The following is a 15,360-nucleotide window of genomic DNA, read 5'->3' on the forward strand; positions in this document are numbered from 1 at the left end:
TTTTAGTAGGGCAGTCTTGAAATTTTCGTAAGTAAAGGTGGGACTTCCTGCTTGACCCAAGAGACTTCTGCCTATACATTTGAACCAATTAAGCGCTTGGCCCCTCAAAGCGCTGGTAGCTAAGGTAACTTTTTGAAATTCGTGCACGGGGTAGAGCATGAAGTGGTCATCCAATTTTTCCAAAAAACTGGTTACCGGTGAGTTTCCATTAAATGTTGCTTCTGGTTTCATCGAAGCGCGCATGGTGTGGACGATGTAGCCAAATCTTTCCAGGGCGGCAGCTGGAATTTCTGGATTCTGAGACTCTTCTGCAGGCAGCACAGGTTCTTCTTGAAACTAGGCCATGGTTAATCTTCTTCGTTGGGCGCCACTATCAGGTTCTATGTTCCGTCTTACTTTCTTCGGGAATATGCAAGGACCTGACTCGGAACAGAGAGCTTACTAAAGCTATGTTCAATAACTGTGGGAAGTAGACAGGATACACAAGAAGGTTATACAAAACCCTTTATTTTTCTCTATTTACAATAACTTCCGTACTTCGGAATACAAAGACCCACTACTTGTGGTCTAAACGTAAAAGTATAAAAATAAAACTAAACTCTAATTTAACTTTAAAATAATAAACGTGGAAGATTGGCCTTATATTAACAGGAAGCCGTATGTAGTACAGAGAGCTGTGAACACTACAATACGTTTAAAGTTATCAAGAGGATTAAACCTCTGGCCTGGAAGGCAACCAGCAACTGAGTAAATCTTCTAAGGTAAGCGGCCTGCTTCGACTAACTGCTTCCTCTCTCTCGCTTGGCACAAAGCCACAACTTAAATACTTGGCGTTCCCCAGACATACTTTGCATAAATAGGTTAACGCTTGTAATTCTGGCCGGAAGTAGAAAATAGGAAGTGATAGTAAAGATCTAAAATAAAATAAACGTTAGTAAAACTTAAGATCCTTACACCATGACTTCTTAAAAACTGTAAAATATAATCTGTGCATATTTTCCGTTATACGATAACACGAAGAAAATGATTTCCTATACGAAACATATGATCAGCGCTGCTATTGCCCGCCGTTTAATTAAATGCATCCATCTTATTCCTTACAATTAATTTTCCTTTTTCAAAGAAAGTTTGATTTCAGTAAAATGTACTATTTACAATGTGTCATTTTATTTTGCTCGTTTTTTATGCAAATATTCAAATTCAGATAGATATTGCGTAAGTTCAGAAAGCCAACTAGTCTCCAAGCGGTAAGATAGCTGAGCACCGGTAAATTCTAGCGGCTGCATGGGAGGCTTAGGGGTTTTTCATAAGTACAATGGATTGTGAATTAACAGTTTGTTTCCCACAAAAATAAAATCTACTCTGAAGACTTCCTTTCCCTTAGACAAATAGGTCCTGTGTGATTTATCATAATCCAAAATTTTAAGCGTATAAATCTTTTATCATAGCCGATGATGACGATAAAATATTTTCTATCTGATGTGTTAAGTTAGCATAATTGTATATTTCTAACGAAAATTATTTGGCTCATGTTACCCTATAATGAAAAAAAGATTCAAATCGGTTTTTAGATTAAACAGTATTTTCATTATTAATTATATCACGAATTTTATCAATAGTATTCTTAGTATTAATTGCAGGCATGTATTTAAGAATATAATATACACAAAGCTGTGTCTAATGATTATGGCTAATTTTTATACAAAATTTTATAGTATAAAAATTTAGATTCATAGGTCAGCCATATTCGAAAGAGTACTTGTGTATTATAAGAAAAGAGAGAGAGAAATTTAAGAATCAAAAAATTTACCACGAAGTAATATAAAAATGCAATAGAATACAAAAGAGTACAATACTATTTCATGTTTTGTGGATATACTTGAAGACAGAAACATGTTTCAGCTGTATTCGTTCATCGGAGAAAAACTTTTCATATCAAGCTATTTTTTTCAAATCTTTCACTATACAAGTAATACAAAAGCAGTATAGGAATTTCTTTTCTTAATACCCAACCGAAGAGCTGAGGGGACGTACAATGATTAACATACAATGGGTGCCTTGAATTATTTTGCTTTACATGCAGTTTCCTTATATATGTAAAACAAAATAAACTTTTACCCGTTCCAAGATTTCAAGAACTCACAGAGAGACAGAGAGAGAAATATCTACAGTGTCTCACAAAAGTGATGGGACACTTGTGCTTTACGAAAGGAAACTGTAATAAAATAAATTAAAAAAACATGTAAAAATTTTTTGTGGGTGTATTTCATACTTAAATTTAGTAACAATTATTACATAACATACATTTTCTCAAAATATTAAAATAGTAATTTAATAAAAATACAATTGTTTAGAACGGAGCAAAAAATGGCTCACATAAGTGATGGGACACTTACTTTTCCATCAAATATTTATCCAAAAATTTTACTTCTTAAAATGTTTTAATATTTTGTTGGATTTCCTTTTACTTTTGAAACGCGATTTAATCTTCTTGGGATGGATTCGACTAATTTTTTTGTGATTTCTGGAGTGATTTTACCCCATTCTTCTTGAAGCAATGATTTTGATTGTTGTTTTGAAGAAATGGTGTGTTTGCGAATTCTTGATTCCAATTCTTACCAAATATTCTCTATGGGATTTAAGTCTGGAGATTGTGGTGGTGTTTTTATTATTTCAGTACAGTTATACAGCAGCCAGAGTCTAACGTTCAAAGCAGTGTGCTTGGGGTCATTGTCCTGGTAGAATTTAAAATCGTTACGAAGGATCAATTTTCGTGCTGAAGATTTCAAATTTTGATTTAAAATGTCAATATACTTGTACTGATCCATTTTACTGTCAATAAAAACAAGATTACCAACTTCAGCGGAATACATACACCCCCATACCATAACTCCTCCTCCACCATGTTTTACTGTTCGCACGAAATTCTGCTTGCGAAATTCTTTCCTGGGTTTTCTTCACACCAAGATTTTACCGTCAGAACCAAATATATTAAATTTACTCTCATCAGCAAATATAACTTCATTCCAGTAATCAGAGTTCTTATTTATGTTGAATTTTGTCTGAGTTTTTTATTCTTTTCACTTACGAAGAATTTTTTCCTGGCTGCTCCATCGAATTATTCTTCTAATAGTCTCAGGATTAACAATTACTCCATATAATGCTTGTAAATCAGCAGCAACTTTAGGAGCACTCATTCTTGGATTTTTTTAAATATTTTGAACAATAATTCGCTTTATTCCATTGGATAGCTTTGATGGTTGGCCAGGTCTTCTTTTATCCTGAATCATATGATTCTTATTATATCGTTTAATGATACTGAAAACTGCTGAATGACTCATGTTAACTGTTTCAGCAGTTTCTCTATTAGATTTTCCACATTCAATATGCAAATTAATAACTAATTTTCGAATTTCAGGCAAAGTTTCTTGTCGTTTAGCATTTATGGCTCCACAGAGCTAAAAAACACAAAAATTCCAAAACAAACTGGACAGAAAGACTGCAGACGATTTAATAAATTATTGCCAATTGCTTTTGAGTAAAAATAAAAACCCCCAAAAATATTTTTATTGCAGTACGTAGTAGTATCTAATGGTGTCCCATCACTTATGTGAGCCATTTTTTGCTCCATTCTAAACAATTGTATTTATATTAAATTACTATTTTAATATTTTGAGAAAATGTATGTTACGTAATAATTGTTACTAAATTTAAGTATGAAACACACCCACAAAAATTTTTACATGTTTTTTTAATTTATTTTATTACAGTTTCCTTTCGTAAAGCACAAGTGTCCCATCACTTTTGTGAGACACTGTATAACAAATTTTATTGCTGTCTGACTTCGGGAACATCTTCCAACTGAAGCTTTCAAGCTTCAAGCTATTCAAATACGAACGCTTCTCAGCAAAGCCATTTGGACCGCATCTGCTTTGTTAAAGTAAACCTTTTATGGGTAAAATCATCCACTTCATCGGGGTTTTCAAACAAAGCAGTCAGTGGTCCTGTTACTACCTGCTGACCTAGAGAAATTTCTCAGAAATTTTTGTTCGAAAAAAACGAACTTCATATTTTTAAGAATTTCCATTCTGACAACAAGATTTTGTTATTTTTCATATATAGATGAAAAGAAACTAATTTGATTTTAATAAAGAAGAAAAAATTAATAAGCTTACTTAAATTTTTTACACAGCACCGAGTAAGGAGACGAAATTTAATTTTCTTTATAAACATTTTTCTCAGACAATACTTTAGTGTTTTTCAAATTACGAGAATAGCGCGTTAGTGCATGCATTTTCAAATCAGATTTATTTAATTAATATATATGGATATGCCGAACAAGCACACTTTCGCACACATACACTGTATATTAGTACATACATAAAAATGAAATGAAATTTGAAAACAAGTAATTTAAAAACTACTGTATTGAAAAATTATTGAAAATTTGTTTTTACCTCATTTTTTTTTTCGTTATATACATTTACTTCAGTTTTTTTATATGTATTTACTTAATTTATTTTCTTATATGCATTTACTTAATTTTATTTTGTTATATGCATCTGTCAGTGTTTTTGAAAAAGTTTTAGATTTTTTGAGTATGGCAAAGGAAACGAAATCTATCAGCCGAAGGCAATGAATGTCTCCATGGACGACTTTCTAAGTAAAACGTACTCATGTTCATGTTACACATAGGGGAAATCACAAAATTCAACCAGTTCGTTTGTTTGGGTTCGAATACGAGTCGAAATAGCAATAATCAGATATCTTAGCCAGGAGACCATTGATTGGGTTTGACAGATTTCAAAACCTAATAAATAGTATTTAATAAATATAATATTATTAAACGAATCGGATTTATATAAACCAAATAAAATTCTTATATCGAACACAACTAAAACTCGATATAACTTACACTGATAAACTGATGTGTAATAACACTGATAAATTAAAATACTAAACGGAATATACATTAATTCTACATAGATAATTTTTTGTAATTTATTTCGCTGGGAATGTTTGGCCGCAAAATCCTGATTATATATACCCTTATTTTAAGGTTATCACATATCTGATGGTTTGAATTTTACCTCAAAACACAAAGAATCCACAAAATTCAGTAAAATTAATAACTTTATTTCCATGTTGAAAATTCTCTGAATCTTTTCAAATATAAAAGCACACGCGCCAAGCAGTTTGCTTTAAATAAATATATGCAGCAACGAGAAGATGCGCTTTTGACAGCAACTCGTTTCGAAAATCGAAAATTTTTCTAAATGTAAGAGATTTGTCGCTTAAATTAATTTTTCATTAAATAAAAAAACAAAATAGAATCGCATATTATTAAAAGAATTTTATTGATAATTCAGATTCTGAAAACAAGAACATTGTTGTTATAAAAAACAAGGAAAAAATAAACAACATATTTCATTCAACGGGGGCCAACTTTGGCGCATGAACTTTTCAACATAAAAATATTTGAAGCATGTTATGGATAAAGGTTTATTTGATTATGGCAAAGTACTCGATGGTTATTTGCCTAAGGTGAAGGATGCCTTCGTTCGAGGACTGCCTAACGGAAATTAGCTTGCATACATGTTACACATATGGAAAACTAAGAATATCATCCTGGCAACCAGCTCGTTTCCCGGGATTCGAACCCCGGACAGAACCACCAGTTGTTCCGTTAGACTCCGCTCAGTCCCTGGTGGGCTGTCCGATAACGGAAAAGTTCAAAATTTCATATTAGAGGAAAAGTAGTAGCATAGTATAATTCGAAGTTATTGCCCTTTCAGTAATGTGAAGAGATTTCAAGAATGTTTAATTATTTTATTTAGCTTATTACAAACTAAATAAAATAATTAAACATTCTTGAAATCGCTTTTCTTAACATACTCATAGTTTGACCTGCATTCAAACCCCCGTGAACAAGCTGATTGCATGGGCGTTTTTATGGTTTTAACTTTTTGTAGTGCGAGATTGTTTCCCTTAGAAAATCTGTCACGAAAGTATACCTTCCCTTAGACAGATAGCCTTCACGTGCTTAATAATCTAACAAGCCAAAACAAACACAACCCGAGCGAGGACTCGTAGTCAAGGCATGTCATCATGAAAAGCTAACTAAAATTGGCTCATATTCACATTAAACATGGGCAGCAAAAATTCGCTAAAACTGGTATGCAGGCAATCCATTCGTCAGGATTTGAACCCGCTTCAAACTATTAGTATTCAACGATTTTACCGCTACTTCGTTGGCGGCCTTTTGTAGTATGTATAAGAAAAGTTATCGCAAAGACACAATCATTGCGTACCGACGAATGAATTAAGTTCGGAATTTAAAGAATAACTTTCATTCGTGCTATTGCTGTTAGCATTGACATTTGGACAGATGTTAATTTATTTTAAATTCTTTTAATGTAATTAATTCATATCTTTAAATAATTGATCTTCTGACTGTAATTTTTTGTGCGGAGTAGATCTAACCCTTACGTACACTAACTGTTTTAATTAATTTACACTCCATTAATTTTAAGAGATTTTATATCGATAGATTTCTTTCTAAAAATGTTTCAAGGATTACATATTTTTTTCTTTAGATTTCAAAACATTTTGGATTTAAAGTCTTAATAATAAAATTTTTAAAACAAATATTTCTAGAAATTCCTTCGACGTATTCATTTATTCCTTTAGTTAAAGCAAGTTTCGAGTAGAATATCTTCCTTTCAACATTCATATAATTTTTATATGTCAGTTCGCCATTTCTACGGAGCATAGAGCCACACATACAAGTACAAAACTCAGGCATGCTGAAAGCACAGTTTTAACATTTAAGGATGTAAAAAGAAGAATATACGATTATAATAACGCGCATTTAAAATACGAAGGCAAACAAGAAAGCTGGTTGCAACATTTTATATTTTTTTCCTGACGAATCAGAAATTGTAATCATTTTTCAATACAAAAATAAAATATTTGATTCTATAACATATAGGCATAAAGGCGTCCTCCGTTACAATTCTTATTTTTTCTTGTTTCTACTAAAATTCGGCAATGTACTATAACAACGTCGGATCCTGTTTGACTTTCATTTGTATAAAGTACCACAAGGCAAAGAGTTGTAAAACGATTTATCTTCTTTCGCAAACTTTTAGTCGGCACACAGATAATACATACCTGCTGTCTGACAAAGATATTTCACTCTAAGGACGTTTTCCTAAAGTGCTCTTTTAAAAGAGACTTCACACCCTATTAAGAGCTTTGTGTCAACTGACAGCCGCCTGCAGAAAGGTAGGGGAAGGAAGACCAGATCGCGTCGTCTAAACACGTCTTAAGCAATCTTCGCGAAATTCGGGCTTCGTATATACACGTCTTAAGCATTTTTCGTGCGATTTGAAATTCGTGTAAAGACGTCTTAAGCATTTTTAAAGAAATTCCAAAAACGTTTAAACACGTCTTAAGCAGTTAAAGGGTTAAAGAAAAAGTAAGCACCTATAAGGGCCTTTATATTTTATTTTCAAATATAAGGACTTATAAGCACTTATAAGGACCGCTACGAACCCTGGGATTCGTTCAATGATGTTTTCTTGGTGGTAACGGGTACCTGGAGCTCTCCATATGAAATATTTGAAGACGAGAATCAGACTGCAAGCAGACCTGCACTCGTCGGAAAACATCACACAAGCCTACTGTTTCGGTGTCCACAATGCATGCTCTGTACTCCAGGCTAACCGCACGCGACAGTGAGTTGCAGTAAGTGGAACGCATCTCACAGGTCTACGAGCATATAGACCAATCTGCCCTAAGCGTCTGTACACGGTCTGCCTTGAAATTGTCGTACCAGTGGCTGAAGAGAACTGACGAGACAGATCTGAGGCTGTGCTCCGCCTGTTTCTTTTGGCAGTAACTGCCAAATACCAGTCCTCATTCGGCGTTGTAACTCTGAGGTGACCTGTGCTGTAACGTCTACTCACATTACCATCATCTTGGAATCGTTGCCAAAGCCTGGAGATGACACTCTGGGCAATTCCAAGTTCATCTGATACTTCCAGTTGGGTACGCCCACATTCCAGACGGCCGTAATTCTACCACGTAAATAATTAACCAAATGCGTCCTTTGTGTCATAACTGTTCGGTTATTGCACTGAAATGCTTACAAAGCGCCTGCGAACAATTTTACTTCTTTGCCTGTATTCCTTATATATCACTCTCTTACACTCTCGTCATTGTGACGTACCATCGGTGTCATCTGGTTACTTCCTAAAATTTGCATATGATTCTTGAAGATGTGTGTAGTGATTTTACAGGTGATATATTTACTTTAGAGTTCTATTTCCGCTTGACTTCGAATTATCCTTAATTTATGGACATGAGTGTACTTTTCATAATTCAACGTATGTAGTATTTTATGAATGACCGAAAATTAAATAATCTTTGACACACTGGCATTTTTTTTTTCAATCTGGCACCGAAAGAATCAGCTTATATTATACGTATATTATATAATACAGGGTGGGCCAAATAAGACTTACCAATCTCGAAATTTAAATTCATATTGATAGTAAATAGGGTTTATGTAAACTCTGTTAAACATGAATAGTTTTTACTTACTTGTATCACCGAGAATCAGGATCTTGAAAACAACTTTTGGAGCATTTGATGCCATTTTCGATTCAAACCAAGAATAAAATTTTCGGAACTCTTTTGATTGGTTGGTTTTGCATAATACACAAGAATTTAATTAAATAAGAAGGTATTCAATGCGATGTTGTCTAGAATACTTTACGGGCTGTTTACATTTTTTTCTTAAGCAGATTCTTACTGAGAGGGTTACTGTAAAACAATTTTCATGATTCAAATAATAGCGTTTGCTGAATGATGTTGATAGACTGACTGTGATGGATCATCTGGAAGCAGAAAGGTAGCAGACAATTGTTTTTTCACCAAATAATAAGTGTTAGATTTTATCATTTAAAAACAATGAAAAATCATCGAGTTTTGTTATCACGGAATGATAAAGTCAATCGGTGACGAAGACTTTTATCAAAAAGTGATAGAAAGTCTATTAGCATTTGGTATACGCCAAATACGATTGGGAAATATCACTGTTGTTTGTTTCAGTTGATTTAATTAGGTATGATATACGAGAATAGTGAGTAATGTGATAAAAACTTATCATCCATCATGGTACATGAGTTAAAAAAATTATGATAGAGAAAATTCTAATTACAACGTATTATACAAGGTATTTGCGAAAGCTTGATTGAGCAAGCAAACACCTCTTGAATTTTTTATCATAAACACAAAATTCTAATCCAAGAAATAGATTACATAATGATATAAAAATTTTAATGACGCAATGAAAATTATTAAATTTATAATAATTTTCATTGCTTCATTAAAATTTTACTCCGAGACCAAATAAACAAACCAAACCGTGACCAAATAAACCAACCAAACAACCAACATTCTTGAATTTTTTATCATAAACTCAAAATTCTAATCCAAGAAACGAATTACATAATAATAATAAGAAGAAGAAGAAAAATATTTTAATGATGCAATGAAAATTATGACATGAAATTTTTATATATGCCGTCTACATTGCCATGTAAGACTTAAATCGTCTTTCCTGACGTCCCACCAACGGCCGAGAGGTAAAGTCGTTAAATGCTTGTAGTTTGAATTAAATCCTTTTCCAGGCGAACAAGCTGGTTGCGTGAGCATTTTCATGGTTGAGAAAACTATATAGCTGGTATCTATATTACAGATGGAGAACATCTGTAATATAGATACCAGCTAAGTTTCTTTAGGAAGTCATCCATTAAGGTATTCCTTCCCTTAGACAGATAGCCCTCACGTGTTTTGCAGTGACCAAATAAACCAACCAAGCATTTCCTGATGAAATTGGAAAGTAAAACCCAGATTTCACGGGCAACAATATGTGAGCTATTTACAATCAAGATCTAATAACTAACTTGAACGACATCCGAAACTTGTACATCTTCTTTAATGCCTAAATTAAGAAAGACGATCCATATTCAAGGCTCAGTTTTTGGTTTGCTGATAACTTTACGTAATCATGGCAGAGCATTCTAGCCCCCTTTGTAAAGGGCGCTGTAAGATAAATTGGCCGATGTAAGATAAATTGGCGCTGTAAGATAAATTGATAAATTTGCATTATATATATAGAAAGCCTTCAAAAATCCATGTTGCGCACCCGTGGGAGCCGAATCTATATAAGTTAGTTGCGTTGCTTAAATTTGGTTGATCTCACTTGGATTGTTGAATGTTTAAATTATTTATTTAACTCTACCCATGAGTTTGTTGAGTACTCATGGGTACTCATGGGTTTCTCTCAACGTTATCTTTCGGAACAGTACAGATACGTGTCTTTTACTACTCATTATTATTTTAACTAGACCTAAACAATAATACAATGTATGCTTACTTTAATAATAACTAATTAATAAAAAACACGTTTGGAGAATGAGTAAATGGTTTAGGAAATGAACTTTTAATTACTTCGAAACCATCGGAGTTTTTATATAAATTTTAAAGAGCGTTGCAACAAAGTTTTAAGTTTAATTCCACAGGTAATACGAATTTAATGTGACATATTCACTCATTCGAGGCCTAAATCTGACATTATTTGCATCAGCAAGATGAAAATCGCGTTGTAGCGTGCGTATGGGTTCGTAATAGATTGAATTAACATAGAGCCGATGAATTAATTTTTTAAATAAGTTTTATTAATAAATTAATAAATTTAATATAATAGAATAAAATTTATTTTCATCGAAAGAAACACTTTATACTTCTTAAATTCGTCCCCTCACCCCCTAAATATGAAAAGAAAGGACAAATATTCGCCCAGCTCCTCCTCTGTATCATATAGTTCAATCATTAGTTACACTTCAAACTACTACGAACGTTAAACACAAGGCAATGCGAAGCATACCTAAAGCACGAAGTTCACCCGAAGATATTTCAGTATTCCATAGTCGACTCTGAACTGAGGAAATTGACCGTTCTTTCCAATCTTATATAGTGTTTCTCTGGCCGCCTAGAAATCTCTAGTAACTTTCCCTCGTCGAAATTACTGGAAGCCATATTAGGGCCCGACGCAGTTACAGTTACATGCTTGGGTCAATTACAGAGATTGTACAAAAATGTCGGCCAATGGTCGCCAATGTTGTAACCTTTTGGCGACTTCTCATTGAATTTGGGGACAAAAATTAATGGACGAATGCAGGTTTGGCCCAAGAGCGATGCGTAGTGCAGGGAGAAAATTATGCCACATGCATATGACGTGACAGCATTATAAGAGATAGACTAACCCAGTGGGCGGGGCGTGTGTCACCCACATGTCCGCAAGGAAGAGTAGGGACGATCTGGCTTACTTTAACACGGAAACCTATGGCGTTTGTATCACATAACTGTTTTTAATTATTAAATGTGATACGTTTTATAAGTGATGAGATTATGAAAGTCACAGTTTTTGCAAATAAATTAATATATCTCATAAAAGCACTTTTTACTGCATTTTGCGCATTTCTTTCAAGCTTAATTCTTGTATAAACGGTAAAGTTCTAAACGCAAAACTTATGAACTTATTTTTGTGTACAAATAAAGTAAAATTAAATAATATTGATAGCACATATGATGCTTTGAAACAAATAAGGCAAAATTAAACAAGATCTGATAATTTTCTTTGATTTTATGTGCATTTTCAGGCATTAGTTTTTAAAATTATTATAATATAACAAGACAATCATTTATTTGATTATATGATCATTAATTATTAACATGGCAAGATGATTATTTATTTTAGTAATTCATAAAATTCGGAGCGTAAACTTTTCTGAGTGTAATGAGGAAAAAAAAAAGATAAACTCTGGAAGCACTCAGATTTGATTTTATATTCCGCCCAAAGGAGCATTTTTTGTAACGTTTTGTGTGTTACCTTTATTAAATATCATGCTTTTCGCAAGTAAATAATATAGCAATTCAAGAGCAATATCAGAAAATATTTGAAAATGGCATATCTTTAGAATTCCCGCGCTGGAGATAAAAATGTTATTTTCTGTACAGGGTTGTCATTGCTTGCTTTCAACTCGTTGAGTTTGTTAATCAAAACTTCGTTAAAGTTACAAAATATGAAAGGAATTAAAACAAATTCGAAATTAGTCTGTCCAGGTGCCCATATTCGGGTGGAGGATTACGTTATTCAAAATTTGATGGCTCTAAATTTCGTTGTTTTTTTCACAGTGCGAGAGAAACATACATGCATTCATGCAGATTCTTTATTATTTAATTTCCTTAAATATAATACAGGGCAATAATATTTGGTGGCAACAGTTTGCAAAGTGAAAAAGACATTTATAGTGAAACAAAGCAAAATGCCGTTTCGAAACTAACAGCTTTTCTGAGCTGCCCAGATCAGGATAGGTCTGTAATCTGGTGGGATACTTAGAAGAATTTTCTGAAAATCTTGCACCAAAGGACTCCTTGTCTTGTGCCCTCGGATGGACTTCAAACTAGAGGCAGAGTCGCTATATATGTTGACCTTTATTCCTAATTGATATTTTTCCAAATTGATGGCTGCTTTTAATGCAAGAAGCTCTGCCTGAAAGACGGTATTTTTGTCTGCCAGTCGTCTTTCCCAAGTTTTAACCACTTCTCCTTCTTGGAGTACGGCCACCAGCGGCCGAGCGGTAAAGAAGCTGAACAATGGCAGTTCGGTCCGAGGTTCGAATCCCACGAACGGGCTGGCTGCATGGGCGTTTTCGTGGTTTTCCCCATGTGTAACGTGTATACGAGCCAGTTCCCCTTAGAAAGTCCTCCACGAAGGCATCCCTCCCTTTAGGCAGATAGCCCTCGTGTGCTTTGCCATAATTAAATAATCCAATCCAATCCTTCTTGGAGTACACAGGAGGCGCAGCCTGTGCCTTTCTCCGTCCATCTGTATAAATAGCTAATGCCTTCTCATTTGGCGGGGTGTATTGCATGTATATTGTGTGTGATAAATCTGTATCTGCAGAGTGTACAAGCATGATCGGCTTGTTCTCATAGTCTGTGTGGTAGAATGTCTTTTGCCACAGAGAGACGTTATTTTTCTAGGCGCAATGTCCTTACTAATAGTGATTCTCTCTCCACTAGAAAGTCCAGTGGAGGGATACTCGCTAGCACTTGCAGTGCCGCAGTTGGGGATGTTCTATAACCTTTGCATATGATCAAAAGTTGCATTCTTTGTATGGTGAGAAGCTGCCTCCTCATATCGTCAGTAAGCTTCCTTCACCATATGGCAGCCCCATATAACATGATCTTTTCTTAGATTGTTCTGCACCAGCTTTTGAGCATAGTGATTGGGGTGCCCCAATGAGGTCCTGTTGTTCTAACCATGGAATTACTAAGCTGATTTATTTTCTGCTTAAGCTCTTTAATATGAGGTACCCAGGAAAGCCTATTGTTAATATTGTTAATTGTAATACCTAGATATTTAAGGTCAGTGACCTCTTTTATAGAGACTCCATTTAGCTTAACCTTTTGAGGCCGGGCCTTTGGCTACCAAAGGACGGGGAATCTTGAACCGAATGCTTTCCCCCTTTAAGAAATCACTTCCTATTTGCAACAAAGATTCTTGTGTGTAGTTTAATGGATTCTCAGAGGGTGCATCTATGTCGCGAAAGGAAGATCTTTGAAAGAGATAAGTGGTTAAAACCCTAGGTTGGTTGGTTCAAAAGGTTAATGTTGGGATTTCTATTTCGCGCTCCATGCCTACATATAAACAGTCGTTTAGTTTTATCTGCTGAGATATATAATTTGTGCTGATTTGCTCAACTTGCAAAAGTATTGATTGCGTTTTGTGCCTCTAACCTAATATCCGTGCTACCAGAATTGACCAAAAAAAGTCGTCCGCATACGCCTGGATACCCACTCCTTGGTCATAGAGCGCAAAGGCTGTGTTCCCTACAAGATTCCAAAGAGTAGGTCCCAAGCAGGAACCCTGGGGACAGCCTCTTTCCAACTTGATATCATTATCCGTTGTAACCTGTATCCAACTATCCTGCACGTAGCTGCCTATAAGATTCAGGATTTCCTTTGGGCATTTGATGATGTCTAGGAATTCGACTACGTCCACTGAAGTATCTTTCTATTTTTCTTTACCTCCTTCCTCAATCCTTTATCTGCCTCATCAGAAATACCTCTTAAGAAGGTACAAAATCTCGATTCTACTTCAAGCGGACACAAAAGATTTGACAAGTCACTACAAAGGCCGTCAACCTGTCCATGAAGTCCTTTTCAAAACTTACATATTCTCCCGGCGTTTCCAGTCTTAGATGTACCTGTTTCATCAATACCTTCGACTTTCCTTTTAAGGAGAACAAACCTGTGGTCGCTTAATGTTTCCTCTTAGAAAACAGAAAAAACATCTTGACTTTAGTCAAGGCCAGATAAGGAGATGACAAGGTATGTCCATCCTTGACCAACTGATGCAGGGTTCGTAGCGGTCCTTATAAGTGCTTATAAGTCAGAGATGACACTCTGGGCAATTCCAAGTTCGTCTGATACTTCCAGTTGGGTACGCCCACATTCCATACGGCCGATAATTCTACCACTTAAAAAATCATCCAAATGCGTCCTTTGTGTCATAACTATTCGGTTATTGCACTGAAATGCTTATAAAGGGCCTGCGAACAATTTTACTTCTTTGCCTGTATTCCTTATACATCACTCTCTTACACTCTCGTCATTGTGACGTACCATCGGTGTCATCTGGTTACTTCCTGAAATTTCCATATGATTCTTGAAGATGTGTGTAGTGATTTTAAAGGTGATATATTTATTTTAGACTTCGATTTCCGCGTGACTCCGAATTATTCTTAATTTATGGACATGAGCGTAGTTCTTTATTCTCTCAATAGCGGCAGTTGTTGATTCGATTGCGTAATATCACGTAGGGAAGAATTGCGGCGCACGCATTGCGCAAAGTTTGCGATATTTTGCAGAGATAATTAATTTTGATGTTCAGTCCGAGATTTGTGAACACTTAAAAGAGTTTTACTGTGCTTGCTAAGCAGAATATTTTTTGGTTCCGTTGGTTTATTTTTATATGATACACATATTGAAAAGTCAAAGTCAAAAGCATTTACTTAGCGGAAAAATCTAAAGAGCGGCTACAGTCTACCCCCCCCCTCCGCTCCTTCAAATTACGCTCGACTGTCCAAATATTCGCCAATTTCCAAGTATGCGGGTTAGTTAAGCTTTTACTGTTAAAGATGACTGCATGAAGCAAATTTCTGTCTTCTGATTTCAGAAATGTTCCTCTTTTTTACTTAAATTACTTTGCTTGCAATATCC

General features: G+C 34.7%; 1 protein-coding gene across 1 annotated transcript in view; it reads right to left on the bottom strand.

Moving 5' to 3' along the window:
• The window catches only part of LOC118194827 (uncharacterized), a 71,170-nt gene extending 62,242 nt beyond the window's left edge, over positions 1-8,928 (bottom strand). The window contains exon 1 of the mRNA XM_085813447.1: positions 8,608-8,928. Within this exon, the coding sequence (XP_085669573.1) occupies positions 8,608-8,662 (55 nt within the window). The 5' untranslated portion in view covers positions 8,663-8,928. The remainder of the gene's footprint in view (positions 1-8,607) is intronic.
• Positions 8,929-15,360: the final 6,432 nt, after the last annotated feature.

Source organism: Stegodyphus dumicola, chromosome 3, assembly GCF_044657685.1.
Source record: "Stegodyphus dumicola isolate Sdum_Otavi_A_Nest chromosome 3, ASM4465768v1".
NCBI classification, from domain to species: Eukaryota; Metazoa; Arthropoda; class Arachnida; order Araneae; family Eresidae; genus Stegodyphus; species Stegodyphus dumicola.